The sequence below is a fragment of the Vipera ursinii genome (assembly GCF_947247035.1).
Source record: "Vipera ursinii genome assembly, chromosome: 3".
Classification (NCBI taxonomy): domain Eukaryota; kingdom Metazoa; phylum Chordata; class Lepidosauria; order Squamata; family Viperidae; genus Vipera; species Vipera ursinii.
In genome coordinates this window covers 111,608,558-111,636,414 of record NC_139516.1, presented here as the reverse complement: position 1 = coordinate 111,636,414, position 27,857 = coordinate 111,608,558, and the positions used below count along the sequence as shown (strand labels likewise).

Genomic DNA, 27,857 nt, shown 5'->3' with positions numbered 1-27,857 from the left:
TTCAAATGAGAGTGCACTTGGTTGAGAAAAAAAATAAGCTTCTAACTTGATGTCATGGTTCCGACAGATGAAACTCTTCAAAGAACTTCGAGGCATTGTTTACCTTAAAGAATCTTTATTCAAGTAGCATGGCATCGGCACGTACATGGTCGAAGCCAAAATCTGAATTCCCCTCCCCTAAACACATAGTATCAAAGCATAATTCCCTCCTCTAATTAACAGTCATAAACCACATTCTCCAATTAGTTTGAAATGCAGACCTTCCCTCCAGTTCTCCACCGGCCATTCCTTATCATCTCTTATTTCAAACAGCCTTGAAAAATACTCTACTTCGATGTTGTTATGTCTAACTAATCCCCATACACATTCTTCCTCCTCCCCCAAAGCATCATCTAATTCTAGCTCTAAAAGTAACAAAAAGGTTAAAGAGTAAATGGCTGCATCTTCGTATATATATATATTTTTTTGCCGGCTCCAAAGATGGCGGATGCGCTGGGGAGAGCTCCGTAGCCCCCAACAGTAAGGCGTCCCCCCAGGAGCCCCCCAGGGATGTCAGCGGACCCCTGGGGTGGGGCCAGAAATTCGGGCAGATGAGCTGGGCAATTGTGCCGCCCGCTGCCTCCCGAATCAGCGGCAGGGGTGCCGGGACATCTCCGCCCCGCCGCCTGGGCCGTTGGCAACCATTATAAATGGGGCCAGCGCCTCCGCCCTGCCTCTACCGCTTGTCAAACTGCCGGGCAAGGGCGGCGTCTCCGTGGATCAGCTGTGCGGCGGAGGCGCCGACGGCGAGGACGGCAGCGGCGGCAACGACTCTCCAGCCCCTAGGCTGGTCGTCTATTCAGGGAGCCTGGCAGCGATGGTGGCAGTGGCGGCGGGGCGTCTCCAGGCCCGCCCCTGGACCATGACAGCCATCGCAGCCATCCAGGAGGGGCCGGAGGCTCTGCTCTGCCCGGCCCCCTGACCGGCTCCCAGGTGGCGGCGGCGTCTCCGGGCGATCGGCGGAGACGCCGCGGACCAGCTGGACCAGCTGGGTGGCGGAGGCGGTGGCATCTTTGGCGGCGTCGGCGGTGAGAGCTCAACGGGCCCTGGTCTGCGGTCTCCCACGATCCCGATCACCAGGCAAGGGCGGCGTCTCCGCAGATCAGCTGTGCGGCGGAGGCGCCGGCAACGAAATCAACAGCAGCAGCGACGGCTCTCCAGCCCCCAAGCTGGCTGTCTGTCCCAGGAGCCTAAAAGCGATGGTGGCAGTGGCGACGGGGCATCACCGGCCCGCCCCTAAGCCACCACAACCATTGCAGCCATCCAAGAGGGGCCAACATCTCTGCCCTGCCCCGACCCCCCCTGTTCGAGTCCCGGGCTGCGGCGGCGTCTCCAAGCGATCAACGGCTGGGTGGCGGAGGCAGCGGCATCGTCGGCAACGGCGACGGCGAGAACCCCGCAGGGCCCTAGTCTGTCGTCTCCCCACGGGCCTGAACACCGGCGGAGGCAGTGGCGGTGGGGCGCCTCTGACCCGCCCCTGAGCCGCTGCAGCTGCTGCAGCCATCTGGAGTGGGGCCGGCGCCTCCACCCTCGGCTCCCTGTTATGCCTCCCTGGGCAACGGCGGCACCTGGGAAGATCAGGAAAGACCCCGCGGATCAAATGGATCAGCTAGGCGGCGGAAGAGGCAGCCGCAGCAACCGCCCTGAGCAGGACCGGAGTCGTTACTCTGCCTCGACCTCCTGGCCTGCTCCTGAACAACGGCGGCATCTCCATGGGATCAAGGAGACGCCGCAGACCGGCTATGCGGACCCGATCGACCACCACCGAGGGGCCTTTGACAGCAGCACTAAGCTTCTCCGGGCCCCGGTCGACCAACTCACCAAAAACCCTCGACGGCAGCACTACTAGACGCGGCGTGGCGTCTCCGGCCCGCACCCTGGGTGCCGACGGTGTCTCCGTGCCGATGAACAACCTAAAGACGCCACGATGCAGCTGACCAGTGGAGATGACGGCGACTAGACCACCGAGGCCATCATCATCTTGCCTGCACCAGCTCCGAACCCCCTGCCCTCCCTCGCCCCACAGGACATGATGGCCTGGGTGCAAGCCACGGTGGCAGAGTGGCCTGTCCTACACCTGCAGCCCCATAGAGGTGAGAGCTCTATGGGGTATGCTTCACCCAGAGTGGGTCCTGGACCACCCCCAGAAGCAGAGTCACAACCCATCGTGAGAGGATGGGGAGTGGCCTGCTTCTGGGGTTCACCCAGCCAAGTGGCAGTGGTTGGATGACGGTCCAGATACCCACCTACCCGACTCGACCCTCCTTCCAATGCTCCACCCAGGGGACCGCCTTCCCAATGCTTCCCAATGCTCCCTATGCTTCTCCAATATTCAAGCATAGATCTACTCGCCCTCAGGAGTTCCCCCCTCTCCTGGGTTCGTCCTGCCTTCAATACATTGATCCTCGATGACGGGCCCGACCATTGGGCCTCTGAGAGATGGCCAGGCAGGGTCAGGGGCCTTCATCACAAGACCAAGAGGCCCCTGGTTAAGTTTCTAGTCAAGTTTTTTGTCGGGTTAGGGAGGGGGGCGGGAAAAGACTATGGTTGCTCGGGAAAGGCAGGCCTTCCAGCTACCATAACGCAGGCCAGGCCTACGACCATTCGCGATGGTGAAAAACGAGGACCAGTCGCCGACAAAACCCAGTGGCAAACTGACGAACAGCCTATTCCCAGGATGGTGGGGAACGGCAGAAGGTGCACAAACAGAGGGCCGTATCGTCACCGGGAGTGTCATCTCCGCTCTGTGCAAGCGGTGAGACGCTCCGACCCTCTGTACTTCCCCGGAGGACCCGGGAGCGAAGGTGTGCAGCCTCCTATGCTAAGGCTGGTCTACCTGAATGCCAGGTCCGTAGCTAACAAGGCTCACCTCGTTCGTGACCTAGTGGAGAGCGAGCACGCGGACCTGGCTTGCATCACGGAAACCTGGCTGGGCCCAGAGTGTGGTGTCCCTCTGGTTGACCTCTGCCCGCCAGGTTTCCAGGTGCTGCACCAGCCTCGGACCCATGGGAGGGGCGGGGGAGTGGCAGTTATCATCAGGGAATCCCTTAGCCCGCGAGAGACCACCGTCCCTCAGATGGTCGGGTGTGAGTCTCTCCTTCTGAGATATGGCCCGGGGGCGCAGTTGGGCCTGCTGCTGGCGTACCTACCACCTAATCGTGCAGCGGCAGCCCTGCCCGAGCTTCTCGATGTCCTCTCAGGGTTGGTGGTTGAATTCCCAAAACTCATGGTCTTGGGCGACTTTAACCTACCGTCCCTGGGAGGATCGTCCGAACTGGCTCGGGAGTTCATGGCTTCCATGGCGGCCATGGACCTGTCGCAAATAATTTCTGGACCGACTCATGAGGGAGGCCACACCCCAGACTTGGTGTTCTTGTCTGGACGGTGGCGTGATGATATCGGTGGGGGTGCCACGACTGTTACGCCCCTGTCATGGACCGATCATCACCTCCTACGGCTAGACTTCCCCTTTGCCACCCCCCGCCGTGGGTGCACGGTGCCAACCAGATGGTACCGCCCTAGGCGCCTAATGGACCCTGATAGGTTCCAGGCAGCGCTTGGGGACGCACATGCACTCCCTGCTCACAGCTCAGCGGATGCCTTAGTGGAAGCCTAGGAAAAGGCAGCCAAGGAGGCTCTGGACCGAGTTGTACCCCTGCGGCCTCTGACCCGGCGCAGATCCCAGCGAGCCCCATAGTTCACCGTGAAGCTCCGGGAGATGAAGCATCGGAGACAGGGCCTAGAGAGCCGTTGGAGATCCAGTCGATCCGAATCCGACCGATTGCGATTAAGAATCCTCACCAGGTCTTATCTCGCTGCGATAAGGGTGGCAAAATCCAACTACATTTCCACCCTCATCGCGTCCGCAGATAATCGCCCGGCTGCCTTGTTCAGGGTGACTCGCTCCCTACTGAACCAAGAGGTGAGGGAGGAACCCTTGCAGGGTCGAGCCGAGGAATTCGGCCAATATCTGCTGGATAAAATTGCTCGGATTCGAACTGGCCTGGACTCCAACTGGGCTGAGTTGGAAGAACAAGACATGGACAGTCTTGTCGACGTCATCTGGGAGGAATTTGATCCTGTGACTCCTTAAGGAAGTGGACAGGATTATGAGGAGGTTGAGCTCCTCCACATGCTTACTGGACCCGTGCCCTTCCTGGCTGGCTTATGCGGCTCGAGAGGGGACACGAGGCTGGTTCCTGGCGGTCATCTCTGCTTCTCTGAGTGAGGGTCACTTCCCCACCGCCTTGAAGGAGGCGGTGGTGAGAACTCTCCTCAAGAAGCCCACCTTGGACCCATCCTCATTGAATAACTTTCGTCCAGTCTCCAATCTTCGCTTCCTTGCGAAGGTTGTTGAGAGCGTAGTGGCGCACCAACTTCCTCAGGTCCTGGATGAAGCGGTTTATCTAGACCCGTGCCAATCGGGCTTCAGGCCAGGCTACAGCACGGAGACGGCATTGGTCGCTCTGATGAATGATCTCTGGAGAGCCCGGGACAGGGGCCATTCCTCTGTCCTAGTCTTATTAGACCTTTCGGCGGCTTTCGATACCATCGACCATGGTATCTTGCTGCGGCGCCTCAGGGGACTGGGAGTGGGAGGCACGGTTCTGCGTTGGTTCTCCACCTTTCTCCAGGGTTGCTCGCAGTCGGTGATGGCAGGGGGACAGAGGTCGACCCCGAGGCCTCTCGTTTGCGGAGTCCCTCAGGGGTCGGTCCTCTCGCCTCTCCTGTTCAACATCTACATGAAACCGCTGGGTGAGATCATTCGTAGCTTTGGAGTAGGGTACCATCAGTATGCTGATGACACCCAGCTTTTCATCTCATCTCCAAACAGCATCAGTGATTCCCTTGACGTGATGTCCCGCTGCCTGAAAGCGGTTCGGGAATGGATGGGGAGGAACAGGCTTCAACTGAACCCGGACAAGACTGAATGGCTGTACGTACCGGCAAGCCAGGTTACTCAGAGCATCCCATCCCTTAACATCGGGGATGAGTTACTACCCCCTGTTGATAGGGCCCGCAACCTGGGTGTCCTCCTAGACTCACAGCTCTCCCTGGAAGATCACATAGGAGCTGTGACCAAGGGGGCCTTCTCCCGGGTTTGACTGGTGCGCCAACTACGGCCATATCTGGACCTGGATGCCTTACGTACAGTCACCCATGCCCTTGTGACCTCTCGCCTAGACTACTGTAACGCTCTCTACATGGGGCTGCCCTTGAGATCCACTCGGAAGCTTCAACTGGTGCAAAGTGCAGCGGCACGGACACTTTTGGGAGCCTCCCGATACTCCCATATCACACCTCTCCTCCGTGCGCTGCACTGGCTTCCAGTTGCCTTCCGAGTGAAGTTCAAGGTGCTAACAATGACATACAAAGCCCTACATGGCATGGGTCCGGACTACCTACGGGAGCACCTTCTGCCAATGTCAACACCCCACCGCCCTGTGCGCTCCCACAGAGAGGGCCTCCTCAGGGTGCCACCGCTCAAGGAATGTCGGCTGGTGGCCCCCAGGGGGAGGGCATTCTCAGTGGGTGCGCCAGCCCTCTGGAACTGCTTACCAACTGAAATCCGGATGGCCCCCGACCTCTGCACCTTCCGGCGCGACTTAAAGACTTACCTATTCCAGCAGTCCGGCCTGGCCTGAGAGCTCTAATTGGGGTCCCAGTTTGTTTTGATTATTGTTTTTCTGTACTGTTTCATTATGTTTGCCTACCTTACTCTGTACACCGCCCTGAGTCCCTCGGGAGAAGGGCGGTTTATAAAAACAAACAAATAAATAAATAAATAAATATTGTCAAAGCAAGAACAGCCAATGTTAGCAGCTTTGACAACTGGTTTTATGCCTTTTAAGGTTGCCACAGGGAAAGAATTCAACCCAATACCTGAGTATCCTCAAGGACCCTCTACTTGCCAGACTCTTAACAAATGGGTGTCAAAATGTGGGGAGGTTTGAGACAAAAAGAAAGCAGTGCTGAAAAAAGTCTCAGAGACACATAAAAAACAAGCTGATTAAAGAAGATCTCCCCAACAATCTTTCCATGTTGGGGAAAAGGTTTATTTATCCAGAAAATATCTACACTTAAGTTACCTAGTAAGAAATATCTAGGTCCCTTCCCCATTGTCAGAATTATAAATCCAGTTACTGTGGAACTGAAACTCCCACGACTCTTAGGGAATATTCACCCTGTATTCCATTGCAGTTTATTAAAATCATTCAGGGGTTCTACTTTTCGACTTCCTCCCAAGAAAGCACCTGGTCCCCTAGTGGTAGCTAGGCAAACACATTATGAAGTAAAACATATTCTTGATTCTAGGATTTTTAAAGAGAAATTGCAATATTTAGTACAGCGGAAGGGATATCCATTATCAGAAGCGACATGGGTAAAATCCAATGATGTGAAAGCTGATTGGCTCATCCGTAAATTCTATGACAAACACCTCAAGAAGCCAAGGGGCAGCCCTTAACCTATGCTTCTGTTTAAATCGCAGGATCACTCCTTTCTGTTAAGGGGGTCTGGATGTCACTCTGACAACTGAGAATTAGCAGCCATTTTCACTTTTGCTTTTAGCATGCCTTATCTCTTCTCTTTAGAAAGCAGATGTAGAAGTGGGGATGGGGTAAATGCTTGAGGGTTTAGTAAGCCATAATAATGTAGAAGTGTGGGAACCCAAGGACATGTTCTGATAAGATTTTGGCGGGCTGAGGGGCTGGCGAGAAAAGCCTGCTTCTTGTGTTAATTGGAGAATGTGATTTATGACTGTGTTTGTGGGGTGGGAATTGCAACTTGTTACTTTGTAATCTGGGGGGAGGGAATCTCAGTCTTGGGTTCAACTATGTAAGTGCCAATATTTTGTTTCCTAATAAAATGTTCTTTAAGGAAAAATTATTGCCTTGAAGTTCTTTTAATGGTTTCATGTATCGGAACCATGACACTAGCATGGGAATAACATGCTCTAAAGACCTGTGCTGGAAGGAATGGTTTCTCAATAATTGTGTCAAAATAAAAAGGTAAACTTATCATCAATTTAAAAAGTTAAGTGTGAACTCACCTGACTGGATTCTTCTCCTAATTTAGAAAAAATTAAAAATCCCAGTGTGATTTTTGAGGTCTTTCTGATACAGTATGTCTGATTTCTCTGTGTGGAGTAGGCTTACTCTCTTGTCATTTGTTCAATATTTTATATGCAGAACACTCTGGTAAGTCATAGCTTCCATCTAAAAGCATTATCCCAAAATTTCCACACTTTCTCCAGCATCTACCAGGTCAATTTAATTATTTGCGCAGACAGAGTATTACTAAAAGTAAGGATGTAATCCTATCTACCTACTTACCTTTCAAAGAGTTAATTCCACTGAATTAAAAGGAATTCTCTTAGTTTATGTATAAGCATGCATTATTAGTCATTTCTGCTTGCTACACTTAGGAAAAAAGCAGGAAGATCATTAAGGACTTAAAAAACTGCAGCCAAAATCCAGAAGGGGACAAACATTAATAATTTCCCTTTCTGGTTCCAGGTAGAAAGGCAGGAGGCCAGAGCAAAAAGAGTGCCCTTAGCTATCCATTGTTTCCATCACTTTTTTTAACCCAGACAGGAAGAAACAAGACACAATAAAGAGGAGGGTGGAAGGAAAGCTCTGAACTAAAGATAGCTGGTGAAAATGAAGAGCAGGTAGCAAACCACTGTTAGTTTCAGTTTGCTATGTCATTTGCTGCCTTATGATTATCTAGCAGGTGTTATCTAGCAGGTTTGGGTTGGTTCGTGAGAATCACTTTTTTCCCCTAATTCAGGATCTCTTTTAATTTTCAGTAGGATATGGCAGACAGCCTGATTCAAGGGTGAAGACACAGTGGCATAACTTTGTTGAAGATGCCAGCCCAAAAGTGCTGGGAGGAAACATGAGATGGGGCATCAACCTCCAATACCCAGAGTGCTGATCAGGAGAGTGGACACTTCTTCCTCACACTTTGGAACGCACCTCTGGTTACAATGGTCCAGTCCAGCCCACCTCCTTCTATTTAATTTGCCCCGCCCCTGACCTTCACAGTAAACCAATTATTTTCTAATTGAAATCATTCTTGTAATTTCAGGGCAGCATATGAAGTTATCTCGTCACCATTTTACCTTCAAAACAGTGCTGTGCTGTTGAACCGAAAACAGTAGTTTCTCTCTCTCTCTCTCTCTCTCTCTCTCTCTCTCTCTCTCTCTCTCTCTCTCTCTCTCTCTCTCTCTCCCTCCCTCCCTCCCTCCCTCCCTCCCTCCCTCCCTCTCTCTCTCTCTCTCCCTCCCTCCCTCCCTCCCTCCCTCCCTCCCTCTCTCTCTCTCTCTCTCTCTCTCTCTCTCTCTCTTAAGATAGTCTCTGTCCTTTATTTTAAGGAAGGCTTGGTCACATATTTAAGGACTCTTTCGGACAGTTAGCAGGCAGCCTTGTAAACAAAAAAAAGGCTCTAAATGCTGCTTGTAGTTTTGTTTTTGCCATTATTAAATTTTATCCAGAACTAATCAAAAGCAACATGACAGAAGAAAGTCTATTCAGGCAGCAATCTAAGAGAGATACTGACGGTCTCATTAAAGCTGGCTTCATTAACCAGCCTTGTCCTCGATATCAGAATTGCCTGGTGACATGTTGACTCCTGCTAATTATCCTTTGCTTGCAAAAGAAATTGTAGGATTTTTTGGCATCACTTAAGAAGGAAAGCTCTACCTCTTCAACACTAATCTTCTTTCTTTTTCTCAACAGTATGTCAAACAGAGACTTGAAAAAAGAGATTTTATGACACCCCTGATACATGTTTTTTATCCAGAGATTCAGAACTGCAGAAACACATGCAGGTTCACAACTTCCAATTGTTCGCTTGAGCAAAAAGCTTCACTGGTGTACTGTACATATCCTACATAATTCAAAGCCACGTTGGCCAGGATAGGTTTAACTTTTGAAAGAATTGGAACAGAACACTCACCACATATGGTACCTTATGCTATTTGATGACTACAAAGGGCTATAGCCACCATATAGTCTGTATCTTCGGAAAAAGAAGGCTTCACCAGTCCATCAATGCTTGGTCAATCCTAATCTATATTGGCATTTTTCTCATACCCCCAGCATTTTTCCAATTGAATGGCATTGACACATCCAGTACATATCTAAATTATGACATGTTTTGTTGAGAGACTAATTTCTTCAAACTCTTCATTCTGGTAGTAGTAGTTTTGCCCATGCTGTGTAAACTGAAATCTTTCTGAGTAAACCCTTCTGTCTTGTTGGCGGGATTTGAATGCATCATTCATGCATGTTAATTTATGTAAAATTGTATGCCACTCTAACATAGTACTATATAATGCCTGACATTCTATGCCAGTGACAAATTTGACATAGTTATACATGGGCCATTTATTTATTTCTTATACATTTTAACATGCAACATACCTACTGTTTTATTACTCTGACCATCTCCCCTCCCTTCCCCCTTTTAAAGTTTTAGGGTAGAAATCAGTCAAAGGGACTACATAGCCATTCACATTTATTATATTCTGTAGACTCAAAAATTCCATGTCCATTTGACTGACAGATAAAATTTGCTACAGTAATAATTGCATTGGGAAAATAAACATAGCATTAATATTATTTTTTTAAAAAAATATCAAAGATGTCAGCTACATTGAGAAAGAGAATGATATGCCAGAACCCATAAAAAAGGCTAACAAGTTTGATAATTAATTCAACTAATTCAGAAAGACCCCTATTATATTAACCTACTAACTGGTTAATAAGGAAGACAGAGAAAATGCAATGCAATACATGTATATCAGAGTAAGGAATACTGTAATTACATTTCCTACCAAATCTCTAAAACTGATTATCTTTTTAACCTTGCAAGTATTCTGTCTTCTAGAACAACATTCTGCTCACGAGCTGGAAGTCGCCTAGCTCTTGTTAATAGTGAAAACTTTAAAAATAAATATTGTATTTGTCAAAAGATTTGAAGCCAAAGTAGTCAAAAGTAAGCAGTCTTTTTCATTCTCTTTTCTGAGCCATGGGCCTCATTCCCGTCTCCCTGCTGGTTGTTTGAATTAAATAATCTATTCCAAAAGATATTCATTGGTTGCATAACAGCAGTCTGTAGCAACAATAGTTGATTGGCTAGTATCCAATCAATTATATACAAGAGGTACAAGGTGTACTTCCTTCTTACAATAAGAGAAACAAAAATAGTGCAAGCAGGATGGAATCCACTTCAGGCACTGTGCAAGATGTACAAAAGCAACCAAAATTCACTTCCTATGAAATCTGAAACCTGAACCTATCAATGGCCATGATAATTTCTCCTGTGCAAAATTAGAGTCAAGAAATATTACTTTCTAATCTAAGAACTGGAAGTCCCCTTATCTGCAAAAACAAAGAATATGCATATTAACAGTCAGAAGGCGAACCCTTGAATCCAAATGAGGGAGGGGGGAGAATCAGACTTTCAGAACTTATTTAAATTAATACAAACTAGAATAGAAGAACAACAGAAGAAGCCCATGTTATGAATATTTCCCAACAATACAGTTGGATGATAGAAGCAACAGCTGTAATAATTGTATCAATTATTTCACTGTCTTTTTACTTAGTTCCTGGAATCATGGACCATCTTTATGACCAGCTTCTAGTTTGTTTGTTTTTTTAGTTTCCATTTACACTCTGCCATAAGAGTATAAATCCTCGACTTACAGGACTGTTCAAAATTATGACAGACTCTAAGAAAGGTACTTGCAACCCAGATTCAAAGTTCTGATGGCTACCCTCCCTCCCCACAGTCAAGTGATTGCATTTTGGGCACTGGGTAACCAGTTCACATTTATGGCCATTTACAGAACGCTGCATCCAGGTAACTGCAATTTATGACTACTAGGATGATGATAACTTTATTGTCACTTTGAATGTACACCAATCGGCATACATCAAAATGAAATTTCGTTGCATACAGCTCTCAAAGGGTCACCACCTCCGATATATACTCCTTGTTCGGGGCCTGCTCAAATTTCACATTGTCCATTTTAGTCTCTAGGGAGTGAACGATGGCAAACAGGACAGATGGAAATAGGGCTCCATGTGGATTAGCCCTCAAGTTAGCTTGTATTCTGACAACCTCGCCTTCTTTCCTTTTTCTGATCCTGACTCTTCCACCCTTTCCTTAAAGAGGCCTTGCTTCTTTTCGCCCCTGGAGCACGCTGCTGCTGCCGCCACCAACTCCTCCAAAAGCCTCTCTCTCTTCCTCTGGGTCTGCCGACAGCCTCATCCAGTTCCTTCACTCCATAAGCTCCAGGTCCTCTCCTCCTCTGCCTCCTCTGGAAACAGCCCTGATTTGCAATAGAATCCATCACTGGGCCAGCAGTCAGATCTTGCTGCTGGCAGAACAAATTCAAACAGCGCCAACGACTTTTAACAGTCTCACCAACAGTTCCAAAACAACTAAAAACTCGCCAGGCCAGCAAAGATTGTCGGTCGTATGTCGTATGTTACCTTAGTTCCACCATGTTGCTCAAACACGTTAAAATCTTCCTGATCATGTGGCCTATAGCCAATACTATCCCTCCCAAAACTATTCGCCTTCAAGAGCCAATGCAGCCGCAGCCATTCCAGGCGCCGCCATCATAGAATCAATCCCAAGTAACATGTTGTTGGAAACAAGAATTTAGTTCCAGTTTTCAACAAAAAATGCCCATTGCAGCCTGGGTTGTTCCGAGCTGCGCAGCGTCTCTGCTCCATGATTTTTGGAGCAGAGCCAGGCGTTAGCAACCACCCCTGCCAGAAGGAAATACTTTTGAGTATCAAGATGCAGGCAGAGCGGTACAGGAGGTCAAGGTGATGTGGACTTTTATCTTTACTCTCTAGCTCAATGGATTTTATAGCTTTAAAGTGAAAGTGTGCAACAAGTGAAAGTGGGGAAGGATGGCGGCCAAAACTTCTAAAGCTCCTCGGAGTGCAGGGTCTTCCCCGGTGCAACAGACCTCGTTGCAAGCTTTGCTTCCTCCTGCACCTCCTCCGGCATTGACGCTTAAGGATTTACAAGATGCCTTTGAAAAGCATTCACAATTAATGTCTGATATGATGGATGAAAAGTTGAAAAAGCTGGAGGAGAAATTGGAGAAGAAGATGGAAGAGAAGTTTAGAGCAATGAGGGTAGACATGTTGTCTATGATTGAAAGTGTAGCTGAATGTGTGCAACAGCTGGATGAAAAAGTGGAGGATCTCAGTCAAAAGAACTCTATATTAGAAGCAAAGGTATTAGAGAATGAAAATATAAGGGACAAAATGGACGGAGAATTGAGCCTTGTTCAGTACCATCAGATGAAGTATGCTATTAGAATTAGGGGCTTAAAGGAGAATTCTAAAGAAGATTTAAAGCAGCTGATCTCTGAGGCTTTGGAAGCGGTATTGGGCCAGCCAGCATCTGAAATTGAGGGAAGTATGGATAAAAGTTTTCGTGTAAATTCATGGATTGCAAGACAGAGGAAGTTACCCAGAGATGTGGTGGTCTATTTTACAAAGAGAGTAATTAGAGATGAAGTCATTCAAGCTGCTTATGATACTAAATTGGTAGTTGCTGAGCAAGAAGTCTTGGTTTTAAAAGAGATTCCTCCAAAGATTTTAAGGAGAAGGAAAGATTTTGCATTTCTTGTACAGGAACTTAAGAAATGTGATATCAAGTTTAGATGGGAGATTCCAGTTGGACTGGTGGTGATGCACGAAGGTAAAAGACATCGTCTGGTTACTGTGGCCCAGGCACGTGATTTTTATAGCAAAGTGTTAAAAGCAACCCCCCTATCACTTCTGGAAGCTGCAAAGGGATATGGCGAGGGAAAGCCTCAAGATGTTGCAGATAGACAGACAGAGGAGAATGGTGCTGGAGGGGATCAAGTTACAGTCTCATCGGTTGCTGCTGGAGAGCAGAGGATGACACGTGCCGCCCTAAGATGAGCGAGACGAGAGCAAGAGCAAGACCAGCAGAAAGTTATGGAACCTCCAAAGCGTACTTACAGTGAAGCTGTGGGAGGGGCGCGGTCCAAAGAAGTTACAGGGGTCATTTCAGACGTGCTCCGAAAGCTTTGGAGCGTCAAGATTGGTGACTAAATTTCTAATTCAGAATGTCAATGGATTAAATTCATCATAGAGGAGAAAGAAAGTTTTTTAATATTTAAAACAATTTAAGACTGATGTTATTTGTTCGCAAGAAACGTATATTAGGGTTATGGACTAAAAGTATTTATTGAATTTAAGATTGGGTACGCAAGCTCCTAATCAACAACAAGTTGATTTTTCTTAACTTACTACATATAAAGGTTATCTAATTGGATTATAATTTTTTTATTTTATTTTATTTTTATTTTTATTTTATTTTTTATTTTATTTTCATTGGAGATTGGAATGGTGTCCTAGACGTATAGATGGATTAAGCTGGGTTTTTTTTTGTTTTTTTTTAAGTGTGTCCTGAGTCATGCTAGATTGCCTAAATTTTTTTTTTATTTGAACTCAAGGATGATCTGGAACTGCGAGATATTTGCAAGAACTATTTTTGATCATAGTTCAGTTTGGTTGGAGATTAATAAGGTTAATAGAGATAGGCGCTCTTGGTGCGTAATTGAGAATTTGTTTAGAAATTAGAGAAATGTGAGAAAATGTAAATAGTAGATGAAAGTTTTTTTTTGAAATTAATATGAATAAGGATTAAGAAATTTTATTTAGCATTTGAGTAAAGCTCCTTTTCTGTTTTCTTCTTTTTTTATCTGTAATATTAATATTGTTTGTAATCATTTTACATGAGCTAGAGGGTGATAGAATTAATAGTTTATTGTTGATAGCATATGGATGCTTATGTTTGTTTTTCGTTTTTATACCCTGTATTTAGCTCTGGGAAGTCGGGGGGGGGAGGAGGGAATGGGGGAGAGGGATAGGGAGGGTTGGATAGGGGTGGGGGAGGGGGGATTAAAGTTAAAATGTACTGTAAAACTTTTTAAATAAAAAAAATATTGCAAAATTAGATCACTCACGTGATGGCCTGCTTAATGACTGGCATGACTTACAACCACAATTCCTGGTTCAATTACAGGAGTACCTGTACAGACTTTTGTCTGTTGTCTTTTCTCAGTGGCTAAAATCAGTACTATGTCAATACACTGTTTATCAAAAGTGCTTTCTCTTGTTTTTTGATCATTGATTCTTCTCCTGATCAAGATGCTGAAGACAATTTTTTCAGGGTCCTTTTGGAGTCCAGAACTGAGCAATGGAAGGGGAAAACCTGCACACTTAAGACATGTTCATATCAATTCTTTATAAATAAACTGTGGTGAGACATGTGAAACAGGAGCTCAAAGAAGCACATTTTCAGCCAAAAGTCTCTCGCTTCTGACTGAGAGTCTAACCTTGCTCTGTGTTGTCTCCCTCTTTCGGGGCTGAATTTGGGCAGTCACTATGGTTAGCTTAAGCCAGTGGTTCTCAACCTTTTCTTCACCATGGACCCCCTTTAAATACCTTTTGTGGCCACGAACCATCAAAACCTAATTCAAGATTTAAATCATAACATTTCTTCAATCCTTTGCAGACCTCCTGACAACATCGTGGACCCCTAGGGTCCACAGCCCACAGGCTGAGAACCCCTGGATTAAGTTATGCTTCAGCAGGAATGTTTGCATAAAGGCAAAATGTCAGACCAGAAGTCCCCAACCTTTGGGGCACCAGGGACCGGTTCCATGGAGAGAGGACCGGAGGGTGTGTGGTTTTGTGTGCTGCCTGCATACCACAAATGGGGCTTTGCTTGTTTGTGCAGACCAGTTGCTGGCATGCCGTGGCCCAGTACTGGTCCATGGACCGGAGGTTGGGGACCCCTGTGTTAGACTGTATCATCATCTTTGAAAGCTAATGAGCTACAAGCATTGTTGACAGTGAAATTATATTCTATCCATGCTTGGGGACAAGCTGCATTTGACCTCATCTGTTCTGGGTCATGAAGGACAAGAACTTAATTTAGTACAATCTTTTCACATATCAATACTTCTGTAAAACAAGAAAACAAATCAATTTACCACAATAAAAGATATATGACATAACAAATGGTTTTCATCCCTGGCACCTAGTATAACAAATATATGCCATATTTAGTCTATTGCAAGACAGTGTTCTGAACCAGCCAAATGTGTAAAACAGTTGAAGGGTAGGTAGTAACAGAATAAAATACTTATTGCAAAAATTACATTTCACTTCAAATTCCACATATGCAAACCACTCTAATGAACTACAGGTTAGGGCTGTAAGCTATTATCTTCACTATTTCACTATTCTCAAAATCATGTAAGAGTTTCCATATTTCTTACCTGGATTTTCGGGTAAAAGGTGATAGCATTTTATTTAGACTGAAGGCCAAAATGGATACTCACCATTACTGAGATGTGAAGGATCCGTAGCTCTTCTTCTGCTGATTCGCTCTGGGGTTCTTCTGTGGGCTCCAAACCAGGGGAGATGGGTGTGCCATCTTGATGGTGGATGTGGAAGAGCAAAGTGCCATTTTCTAGCCACTGCTGTCTCCAGCGCACCAACGGGATATCTTCTGTATTGCCTGAAATCTCTGTGGGTAAGAGAGGACAATAAATGCAAATTAGCATAAAGATTCTCTCACTAACCCAACCCAGCACAGTTATTAGTCAGGGACAACGGAAAGTGTACTGGAACTTTAGAACATACCAGGATAGCTTATTTAAAAAAACAGAACAGTATTTGCCAGCTAATATTCTTGCATTGATACATCAGAGCCCCCTTCTCTAACTTTACCACTTAAATTTGGCAAACAAAAGACCAAAAGCTGGGGTAAGATATAGGGAAGCAAGAAAATATAGGTGCATTGAGATGAGTTTATACTCTTTCCTTTAACCTGCACCCCCCAAAAAAAAAATTCGTAATCTCCAAAAAGTGAAAAGAATGAACAAACGTTTCCTTGCATCTTCCAGTGATGCCACCTCATCACAACATCTAAACATACAAACACTTTTTCATGTTTTAAATTTTAAGTAGGCATCATATAAATTTAATAATCTCTATGGTTCTTGGGAGATTGATTCAAGCAGGGCTGTGATCCCTCCCTCAGAACAATTATACAATCTTGATTTAAAGGAATGGATATAGCTGACTTCAGTTCAGTTTAAAAAGGAAATTCAAAGATATAAAATGATGATGCACGATGGTTCCATTAAAAAGTATAACCTGTTTTATAATCAACTGTTTTCAGTTAAAGTCGGGTCTTAATTTTAGATGGCAACTTTAGTTGGCAACTCACTTAAATTCTGGTCAATGTAATACGTTTGTCAGAGATTACTTGTGTCATATCCAGTCTTGTATCCCATTACCCAGAAAAACACGTCAACTTTCAAGTTTCACTATGAGAAGTACTTAACTTTAGAAATTGTTGATATATAAACACAGGCCTGTGTAGATCATAAAATAATACAGCTGAAAGGGACCTTGGAGGTCTTCTAGTCCAACCCCCTGCTCAAGCAGAAGACCCTATACCATTTCAGACAAATGTTTGTCCTGTCTCTTTGAAAGCCTCCAGTGATGGCACATCCATAACTTTTGACAGCAAGCTATTCTATTGATTGATTTTTCTCAGTGTTAGGAAATTTCTCCTTAGTGCTAGGTTACTTCTCTCGTTGATTAGTTTCCAACCATTGTTTCTTGTCTTGCCTTTTGGTGCCCCTCAAATATTGGAACAGTGCTATGTCTCCCCTAGTCCTTCTTTTCATTAGATTAGCAATACCCAATTCCTGTAAGCATTCTTTGTATGTTTTAGCCTCTAGTCCTCTAATCATTTTTGTTGTCTTCTCTGCACTTTTTCCGGAGTCTCGACATCTTTTTGGTATTGTGGTGACCAGAAATAGATGCAGTGTTCCAAGTGTGGTCTTACTAAGGCTTTGTAAAGTGATACTAGAACTTCATGTGATATGTACACATTCACTCACTTCATGAATGTGCACACATTCACTCACTCATTTCAACTTGTCTGCTACTTTGTTAAACTTTTTCCTCTTCATGTCTTTGCCCGTGAGCTGCTAGCAAAGGATCAGTTGCTTGCAGAAATGAGATGTCTCCCTTCTGCATTTGTGGTGTCCTGAGCTGAGAGTTAGAAGAATTAGTTCAGTGACGGAGATCAGTCAATCTTTTTGAACTTTTCAACTACATTTGGCAAGTTGGTGCATGTCCATGTGCTGCTTCATTCATCTCTTCCAGTTGTTTTAAAAGGTCTTAACTTGATCCCTAGGTCCTTCCTTCTCATTTTGTATTGATCATAATTTAAGCTAATGCTCCAGTTGCTTATTGTTATTATTACTTCTCTAAGCCTCAGATCACTGATGAAGTCTTTAAAAAAAACTGGAAGACCTATATCAGACATGTCAAACACAAGGCCCGGGGGCCGGATGCGGCCCGCGAAGTGGTTTCATGTGGCCCGCAAAGCCATCCTGGAAACAGTGAGGGAACGGCCCCCTCTGCCTTGGCCCTGGCCCAGAGACCCTCCTTCTGCCAGAGACCCTCAGATTTGTCCCACTCCTGCCTAGGCCCCCCCATAGGCCACCTTGATGCGAACGATGTAGAGCTGGCCATGCCCACCCAATAGGCCATGCCCACCCTGGCCATACCCACCCGGCCCTTTGAGGGCAACCGCAATGCTGATGCGGCCCTCAATGAAATTGAGTTTGACACCCCTGACCTATATGGACTTTCTGCAGCAAGAAGAAAAGACAACATGATTTATGGATCTGGGGATTAGAAAGAGTTAAAGAGATACAGTAAGGAGTAAGATGGCCATTATCTGATAGAACAAAGGGCAGAAGTTAAAATCCTGTTTCTTTTTTTGTTATACTTTTATATTGTAAAATTCATATGTATCTATAATTTATATCTATCAGATCTCTGGTAAGGAAGAACTCCTTACAACCTCTTTGAACTCTGAAATGTTATCAAAGTTGCAGTTTCAAAATGTTACCTTACTTCTTCCCTGATGCAATAGCTCCCCAATCTTCTTTCCATACTGATTCTGCTTCCCTTATTATTAACAGTAGTATTTGAAGGATTGAATAACAAATCTTAAGTACATCCATGATTTTTTAAAGAAAATGGGAACTCTGCATAGACACAACTAAGAAAGCCAGCATGTTTACATATGTTCTTGCCCAGGGGCACATTAAATTTTGTCTAACTACAACTAGAGAAGCTGAAGAGCCAATTCATGGTGACACTAATTTAATAAATCAACTATGTGTCCAGAATATTAACTTTTCTTATAAGGCTAACTCCAGGCTACAAATGTACATGGAGTTACTGGATATATAAAATAACTGTTTAAAGCCATTCAGTATGATCTTATCATCATAAAAAAATCCCTTTGGGTCCTATTATATAATGTTATCCTACTTTTTGTGTCAATTGCCTCTGTGTAGACATAGTGTCATTTATTTCAGCATTTAATGACTCAGAATAGCCAGTAAATTTGATCTCATCATATCTTCAGCTTTTGCCACTTCTAGCAAAAATAAAATCATTCTGAAGAATTAAGTACAAAAGGGGATGGGCAGAGCTCCATAAGATAGGGGAGAGCCCTGAGTGCAAATGAACAATTCTTCTGAAGCACAATGTACGCCCAAAAATAGCAGTGCTCCAAATGAAAAGGACATGAATGGAGTTAAATGCAAAAGCTACAGAAGGGTTTTTGTGAATTATTCTGCATTCTCTTCTCTTTGAGGATTGTCCCATCAATATTATTTTGCCCATTCCTCTCCATCATGTCTGCACAGATGATCGTTACAGTTAGCATCTGTCACCATTATCATCTCATACCGTTTGAGTTCTTGAGAAAGTCAACCTGCAATTGATGGTAAGGGCATTGGTCACATCTGATGCTACCATACGCTGTATACTGAAAGGTAACAAATGTTTTCCCTTACAGTTATTAACCCCTGGCTCCAGATGGCTGTTTTTTAATCTATTTGTTGGAAGTTAATGCCAGTGTTAATGACTTTTCATCTAAGGCCTTAATGGAAGTCAGTTGGGAGAATCAGCCTTACCATCAATATCTTTCAAACTTTGAACTTGAAAGCTGTGCTTTCCAGTTTTTCCCCTCCCTGGATCTAAATATGCTACCCCATCATATAGATTCATGGGCTGTACCCTTAAAAAGACATCATTAACAAATGCAGTAATTTAGCATACCAAGGGCATACAGCCCTAGTCCTTTTTAAACATGATACAAGTAGGCAGTTCCTTCCTGGAGACTCTTTAGTAAAGGTCATTCCTGCTGCAAAACTAACAAGGAGTGGATGCTGAAGGGCTTCTAAATTTCCAGGCCTTAATGACTTCACTATTACAGGCAGGCAACCTTACTGAAATAATATAAGGTACCCAATACAGCACGAATCCAGTTTGGGGGATCTGAGTCATGAACAAAATCTAGTGCAAAGGAACCTGATATTGATCCCAGCATTGACAATATTCTTATGGAATGTAAGTAACATGAAATGTTGCTGAATTTCTAATGTTCATTAAACAATGATGGAACAGTTAAAACAAAACGGTAAGTATGAAAGAAAAGCAGGCAGAATTTTGAATTTGGATACTAAATTTAACTTGACTTCTCTTTTTAAAATTAAAATTTGGAATAGTTTGTGTTCGACTATTTAAATGGACCCCCCCTTACTTCCTTGCTTTGGGAAAAATTCATAAAAACATGGCTGTTTCATCAGCCATGACTCATACCTCTGATAAAAAAGGTATCTTAATTTTGGGCCACTGACTATTACCGGTATATTCCAATTGTTTATGTATTTTTGTATGGATTGTTGGGTTCCTATTGTTTGTTATTTCTTTTAATCTGTTTTGGCAAAAAAAGAATTGTATAGCACTCAAAATCCATTTTTAAGTGCAGTGGTTTAAAGCAGGGGTCTCCAAACTTGACAATATATAAAACTTGTGGACTTCTACTCCTAGAATTCCCCAGCCAACATGGCTGGCTGAGGAATTTTAGAGTTGAAGTCCCGAAGACTTAAAGCTGCCAAGTTTGGAGACCCCTGCTTTAAAAGCTTGTAAAGTGAATAAAATAAATACACGGTGGGCAACAATTTGAGAATGAAAATTCTATCTTTTGTTTATGCTTGTTTAACACCGATCTGCTATATTCTAATTTGCTATAATAACCTAGTTCTTCTTTTAATATTTTTTCCTTGTTAAAAATTGGAAATTATAATTCAAGTCCTAGAAATCCCAACAGGACATTCTTTGAATGTTCTACTGTTAAAACTGCTTAGGATACAAAGCACAATATTTATGTTGTTAAAAATAACTGACAATATCTAAGTGGTGATATAATTTTTTAAAAAATATCCATATAAATGAGGATGAAGGTTCATTCTCTGAGCTTGTGGGTTGGGTCTTGTGATGGGTCAGGTGTGAGTCATCGATGTGTCTTGTGATGAGGAGGTTACAGGTCAGGGTCATTGGGAGATGAACTGCTGGTGGGAGGGGTGTTGCATGGATTGCTTGATGGTCAGTGCTGTCTCTGGTTGGCTATGCGGTCAATTCACCTCCCAATAACCCTGACCCATCACAAGACCCATTACAAGACTTGCCGATGACTCACACCTGACCATTACAAGACCCATCACAGACCCTCACTTGACACACCTACACCTGAAGCCCTTATAAACATAAGAACACTGGCACTGACATCCCCTAAACTCTGCTGAAGATGTTACCTAGCCTGGTAATGAAATGTTCAAGAACCAACCCACAAGCTTGGAGAATGAACCTCCACCCTTATCCTACACGTGATACAGATATTTGCCACTATTGAAAATCATAGTAAAAGGTAAAGGTTCCCCTGCACATGCGTGCTAGTCATTTCCGACTCTAGGGGCCGGTGCTCATCTCCGTTTCAAAGCCAAAGAGCCAGCGCTTGTCCGAGGACGTCTCCGTGGTCATGTGGCTGGCATGACTAGACGCCAGAGGCGCACGGAACGCTGTTACCTTCCCACCGCAGCGGTCCCTATTTTTCTACTTGCATTTTTACGTGCTTTCGAACTGCTAGGTTGGCAGAAGCTGGGACAAGTAACAGGCACTCACTCTGTTACGCGGCACTCGGGATTCGACCCGCCAAACTGCCGACCTTCTGATCGACAAGCTCAGCATCTTAATCATATAAATATCAATAAAATATCCATCCATAAAACAGTTATCTTTATAGTTCATACAATGAAACCACCATGAGCTGAATTAACTTTTAGAATGAATGGAGAGGTCATTCAAATTGAGCCTCGACTGCCAACTGGCTGATCAGTAAACACACCCCTTCAGGTAAGCAGAAGGAAGATGAGTGCTAGGTTCCTTTGAGTATCAAATGAGATCTTGCAGACACGGCTCTTCTGTGTTCCTTCTAAAATATAAATGCAACCACAGCACACAGTCTGTGCAACTGGACAAAGAGCTAGTATAAAGAAATGCCTTGTTCTTTCTTCTTTGGAAATTTTTCAGCCTTGGGGTGAAAGATATGTCAGACCATCTTTGTGCAGGTAAAGGAAAACAGTGAGGAAGCGTTTTAAGCAGAAAAATATCCAAGCCAAAACATTAAGAATCATTCTTACAGTCCATTCGTGCCAGTTAAATCAAACTGCACTTTCTTCTTGCTATCAAGGGAACTTGGGATGTGATTTCCAGGGCCACCTTAATTGAACAAAACCTATGAACAAACAATGACTGCTCAAGGCTGACTATCAAGGCAATGGCCATTCCCTCTTGGCAAGGCATCTAAGCATATTTAAGAAATCTAAGTAAAATGTGCATTTGGAGTAGGGAGAGAGAATGTGTTATACAGATGATGGACTGAAGACTAATTTCTTTAAGTGCTTATTATAACAGAGGACAAAGAATTTTTGCAAATTAAGGTGTGGTGCAGGGAACAAAGAAAGCTCCTTCATCATACAGAATGTGAGCATATTCGTAACTGAGGCATGGTGTTTGATCCAGCATTTGCCTCTGTAATTGATTATTCTTTCTGAATATGCGATGACACCCTTCTTTGATTCTTTCCCTATTTTTAAAAAGAGTTTCTAGCTCTCTTGATTATGGATATAACTAAATACAGTATATGCAAGGACACGTGTATAAAGATTTCAGAGTTTATGGGTCTGAATTGCAATATGAGTACTTTTCTTTTTTTCTTTGTCCTATAAAGTCTAACAGACAAACAAACAAAAAAATCCCCTTTGGCAAATTTGCAAGAAGGTTGATTTGAAAAGTATTTTGAGCTTAGAATTTGTTTGAAATGAATATCTTATTCACTGAAGCCAGGGAAATATAGATTTGATGTTTGACCAACTACAACTTTATTTTTAATGTAAGAGATTTGTCTTTTACCTTTCCACAAATGGATGGCAGAGAAATTCAACACTGAGTCATTTAATTTAAGAGATTCAGCTTTGATAATTGTTATTTGACATTCTATCAGCCTCTCTATGGAAAGTTCCATCTCTTACTGTGACAGAAACAAAAAAAAATCTCTTTTTCTAAGATGGAGTACAGGCCTTACTAAAAGCGCTACGCATGTAAAAACTTTATGCCTCTTCCTACCCTCAGCATATATTTTGGCTCTCAAGTCTTTAAGGATTCAAAAATAAAGGGAGAATCAGATTAGCAGTGTGCAGAGATATGGAGGAGTCTTCTGATCTGAATTTACATCCCTGGCCCTCAATTGCAATAGCTCAATGCAAATTCATGCAGAAATTGCCCAAAGTGGCCTATGGATAGATATGGACTCCATAACAATCCTTCATTTGCAGAGGAACGGGACTTTACTTTACTTTACACTTTAACTTTACTTTAACTTTTTAACTTTACTTTACTTTTACTTTACTTTTCAGATGCCTAATCCCAATCTGTTCCCTCCCAACTTCTACAGTTAGGTGATGCCATGCATCTTTCTATTTGAGAACATTGATATAAGCATTGATTTGAGAGCATCCAGTTTTGGTCACCATGATGTAAAAAAGTTGTCGAGGCTCTATAAAGAGTACAGAGAAGAGCAACAAAGATGATTAGGGTACTGGAGGCTAAAACATATAAGGAACGGTTGCTGGAATTGGGTATGTGTAGTTTAATGAAGAGAAGGGGGTGACATGATAGCAGTGTTCCAATATTGCAGGGGCTGCCACAAAGAAGAGGGAGTCAAGCTATTCTCCAAAAACTTGAGGACAGGACAAGAAGCAATGGATGGAAACTAATCAAGGAGAGAAGCAACCTAGATCTAAGGAGAAACCTCCTGACCATTAGACCAATTAACCAGTGGGACAACCTGCCTCCAAAAGCTGTGAATGCTCCAACACTGGAAGTTTTTAAGAAGAGACTGGATAGCTATTTGTCTGAAATGGTATAGGATTTCCTGCCTGAGCAGGGGGTTGGACTAGATGACCTCTAAGGTCCCTTCCATCATCATCATCATCATCATCATCATCATCATCATCATCATCGATAGTAACTGTTACTAACTTAACAACTGCAATGATTCACTTAATAATAATGGGTCATAAAATGAGGCAAAAGTCACTTAACAACTGTCTTGCTTAGCAATGGAAATTTTCATCTCAGTTATAGTCATAAGTTGAGGACCACTTGTACTATACTGGCTCTTAGTTGCCTTATGAATAGCAGACCAATATAATTCTTTGGAAGCAGCTACAGTTCAATGAAACAAGTCGTTCTTTGCAAATTGAAGATTCCTCATCTAATCTGTGACAAATGCTTCCTCTAAACACCTTTTTAATCTGTGACAAAAGCTCCCTCTAAACAGCCCCTTATGAGCAATCGTCACCAGAAAGTACAGAAAAGATGTGGAATGGTAAAGTGAATGGGGTTGTCATTAATTATCGTTAGTCAGATTGCAGTGATATTCCTTTCCTTCCCTAAGTTTATTTTGCTTACTCCATTTTGCTACTTTTCTGTTTTTTGTTTTGCATAATTTTACTTACTCCAAAAGGAATTAGTATGATGGGTCTCTATGTATGTAATCTTTGCAATTCAAATTGTGTTCATGCAGTTTCAGAACTTGATTTAATAACAACACTACTCCATAAATGTCAAGATGAATTATCCTCCAAAGGGCATTTATAGTATTCAGTTAAGCAATTTAAAATCACACAACCAAAGGCAATAACAATTTATAGGAAAAACAAGATTAAAGTATTAAAATACCTTATACATTACATATAAAAATAGTGGCACCAGATAAAATAATACAGTATCACAAATTATCCAAAGCCACCAGTCTAATTGTAAGCCAAGTAAGCTTAACCTTCTTCCTTGGGAAGAATATCAAAGGAATGTAGGGCCCGTACAGAAAAGGCACTGTCTCACTATCACAACAGTTCGTATCAATGTTCCACAGAACAGGGGTTCCCCATGTTGGCAACTTTACCACTTGTGCACTTCAACTCCCAGAACTCCTCAGCCGGAATGGCCAGTCTTAAGGCAAATTCATTACAAAGAAGTTCAACAGAAGGTTTTTTTAAAAAATACACTGGCATGACAAATAAAAAGAAAGGAAAAAAGATGTGTTTTGATCACAGCTCATTAATATATCTTTTCTGAAAGGAGGGGGGAAGTCCACTGATCCCATTACACAAAAACTAAACAGGGCAAGGGAGCTTGGGGCCTAATCAAGCCTGTTCCAGAGTTTCAGGAATTAGCTTAAGTCAGGGGTAGGCAACCTTGGCTCTTTTATGATTCACGGACTTCAACTCCCAGAATTCCTGAGCCAGCTGAGCCAAGGTTGCCTACCCCTGGCTTAAGTCATAAATCTGTCTGTGGCTGAAAGAAATGGAGGCAATTAAGGCTGTGTGTATGTATAATTACCAAATTGACGATCTATATAAATCAGCAAAGACTTGAACATGGCAGGCTTAGTACACCAGGGAAACAGACTCCTTTCAAGAGCCTCTGAAGCAGCAGGAGGTCACTTGCTTATGGAAAGCAGAGCTTTGAAAGAAATCTATTTCACCTTCACTGAGCTGCTTCCTTCTGCATTCACTGCAATCATTCTCTGAAGCAACACACAATGTAAAAATTTCAAGGAACTGGTAGAAAAAATGTATAGATGTATTTCTTTGAGTTTATACTTAAGAATCCCACAAAACCAAGAACCACCTATTCATTACAGTGGGTGAGCGTGCTTAATGTCATCATTAAGCACGCATCAACCCTCTGGTTGATCTTTGCCCACCAGGTTTCCGGGTGCTACACCGGCCTCGGGCTCAGGGTAGGGGCAGGGGAGTGGCGGTAGTTATGAGGGAGACCTTGTATCCGCGGGAGGACATAGTCGGGTGTGAGTCTCTCCTCCTGAGATGTGGTCCCAGGGCGCAGTTGGGCTTGCTGCTGGTGTACCTTTCACCTAGTCGCGTAGCAGCAGCCCTGCCTGAGCTTGTCGATATCCTCTCGGGGCTGGTGATTGAGTTCCCCAAACTTATGGTTTTGGGTGACTTCAATCTACCATCCCTCGGAGGATCATCTGAGTTAGCTCGGGAGTTCATGGCTTCCATGACGGCCATGGACCTGACGCAAGTAATTCATGAACTGACTCATGTGGGAGGCCACACCCTTGATTTGGTTTTTCTATCTGGACGGTGGTTAAATGATCTTGGTGGGGGCTCCCCAATTGTCATGCCCCTGTCATGGACCGATCATCATCTCCTGCGGCTGGTCTTCCGTTTTGCCACTCCCCGCCGTGGGCGTGTGGAACCAATCAGATGGTTCCGCCCCAGGCGCTTAATAGACCCTGAGAGGTTCCAGGCAGCGCTGGGGTCCCCACCTGCCTCCTTTGCTCACAGCTCAGCGGGTGCCTTAGTGGAAGCCTGGGAAAGGGCAGCCACGGAGGCACTTGACCGAGTTGTACCCTTGCAGCCCCTGACCCGGTGCAGATCCCAGCGGGCTCCATGGTTTTCTGCGGAGCTCCGGGAGATGAAGCATTGGAGACGGGGCCTAGAGAGCTGTTGGAGGTCCAGCCGATCTGAATCCGACCGATTGTGACTAAGAACCTGTATTAGGTCTTATCTCGCTGCGATAAGGGTGGCGAGCTCTAATCACTTTGCTACCCTTATCGCGTCCGCAGATAATCGCCCGGCCGCCCTGTTCAGGGTGACTCGCTCCCTCCTTAATCAGGAGGTGAGAGAGGAACCCTTGCAGGGCCGTGCCGAGGAATTTAGTCAACATCTGTCGGACAAAATCGCTCGGATTCGGACCGGTTTGGACTCCGACTGGGCAGAGTCTGACAATCAGGAAACGGGTGGTCTTGTCGATGTTATCTGGGAGGAGTTCGATCCTGTAACTCCAGAGGAAGTGGACAGGATTATGGGGAGGCTGAGCTCCACCACATGTTTATTGGACCCGTGCCCTTCCTGGCTGGTTTATGCGGCTCAGGAGGGGACACGAGGCTGGTTCCAGGCGGTTATATCTGCATCTTTGAGTGAGGGTAGTTTCCCCGCCGTCTTGAAGGAGGCGGTGGTGAGACCTCTCCTCAAGAAGCCTGCCTTGGACCCAGCTGTGTTAAATAACTTTCGTCCGGTCTCCAACCTTCGCTTTCTTGCGAAGGTTGTTGAGAGTGTGGTGGCGCATCAGCTCCCTCTGGTTCTGGATGAAGCGGATTATCTAGACCCATACCAATCGGGTTTCAGGCTCGGGTACAGCATGGAGATGGCATTGGTCGCTCTGGTGAATGATCTCTGGAGGGCTCGGGACAGGGGATATTCCTCTGTCCTAGTCCTATTAGACCTCTCAGCGGCTTTCTATACCATCGACCATGGTATCCTGCTGCGGCGTCTCAGGGGATTGGGAGTGGGAGGCACAGTCCTTCAGTGGTTCTCCTCCTATCTCCTGGGACGTTCGCAGTCGGTGTTGGCAGGGGGGCAGAGGTCGACCTCGAGGCCTCTCGCTTGTGGAGTCCCTCAGGGGTCGGTCCTCTCGCCTCTCCTGTTCATCTACATGAAGCCGCTGGGTGAGATCATCTGTGGTTTTGGAGTTTTGGTATCCTCAGTATGCTGATGATACCCAGCTTTTTATTTCGACCCCAAACCACCCCAGTGATGCCCTCGACATGATGTCCCGTTGCCTGGAGGCGGTTCGGGTCTGGATGGGGAGGAACAGGCTTCGACTCAACCCCAACAAGACTGAGTGGCTGTGCATACCGGCATCTCGGGATATTCAGAATATTCTATCTCTTTCTATGGGGGATGAGTTATTACCCCCCGTAGATAGGGCTCGCAACTTGGGAGTCCTCCTAGATTCACAGCTTTCTTTGGAAGACCATATAGTAACGGTGACTAGGGGGGCCTTCACCCAGGTTCACCTGGTGCGCCAGTTGCGGCCCTATCTAGACCGGGATGCCCTGCGTACGGTCACTCATGCGCTCGTGACCTCTCATTTAGACTACTGCAACGCTGTCTACATGGGGCTGCCCTTGAGGACCACTCGGAGGCTCCAACTGGTGCAGAATGCAGCCGCGAGAGTTGTGTTGGGAGTCTCCCGATACTCCCATGTTACACCTGTGCTCCGTGAGCTGCATTGGCTCCCAGTTGTCTTCCGGGTGAGATTCAAGGTACTGGTAATGGTCTTTAAAGCCCTACATGGCATGGGTCCGGAGTACCTTAGGGATCACCTGCTGCCCGCATCAACTTCCCTCCGCCCTGTGCGCTCCCACAGAGAGGGCCTCCTTAGGGTGCCACTGATCAGAGAATGTCATCTGGTGGCCCCCAGGAG

The 27,857-nt window shown here is 44.8% G+C and overlaps 1 protein-coding gene across 1 annotated transcript in view; it reads right to left on the bottom strand.

Moving 5' to 3' along the window:
- Positions 1–27,857, bottom strand: part of ASTN1 (astrotactin 1) — a gene marked incomplete at both ends in the record, with an annotated part of 252,365 nt that overhangs the window by 152,949 nt on the left and 71,559 nt on the right. The window contains one exon of the mRNA XM_083358699.1: positions 15,458–15,645. Coding sequence (XP_083214825.1) covers positions 15,458–15,645 — 188 coding nt within the window. The remainder of the gene's footprint in view (positions 1–15,457; positions 15,646–27,857) is intronic.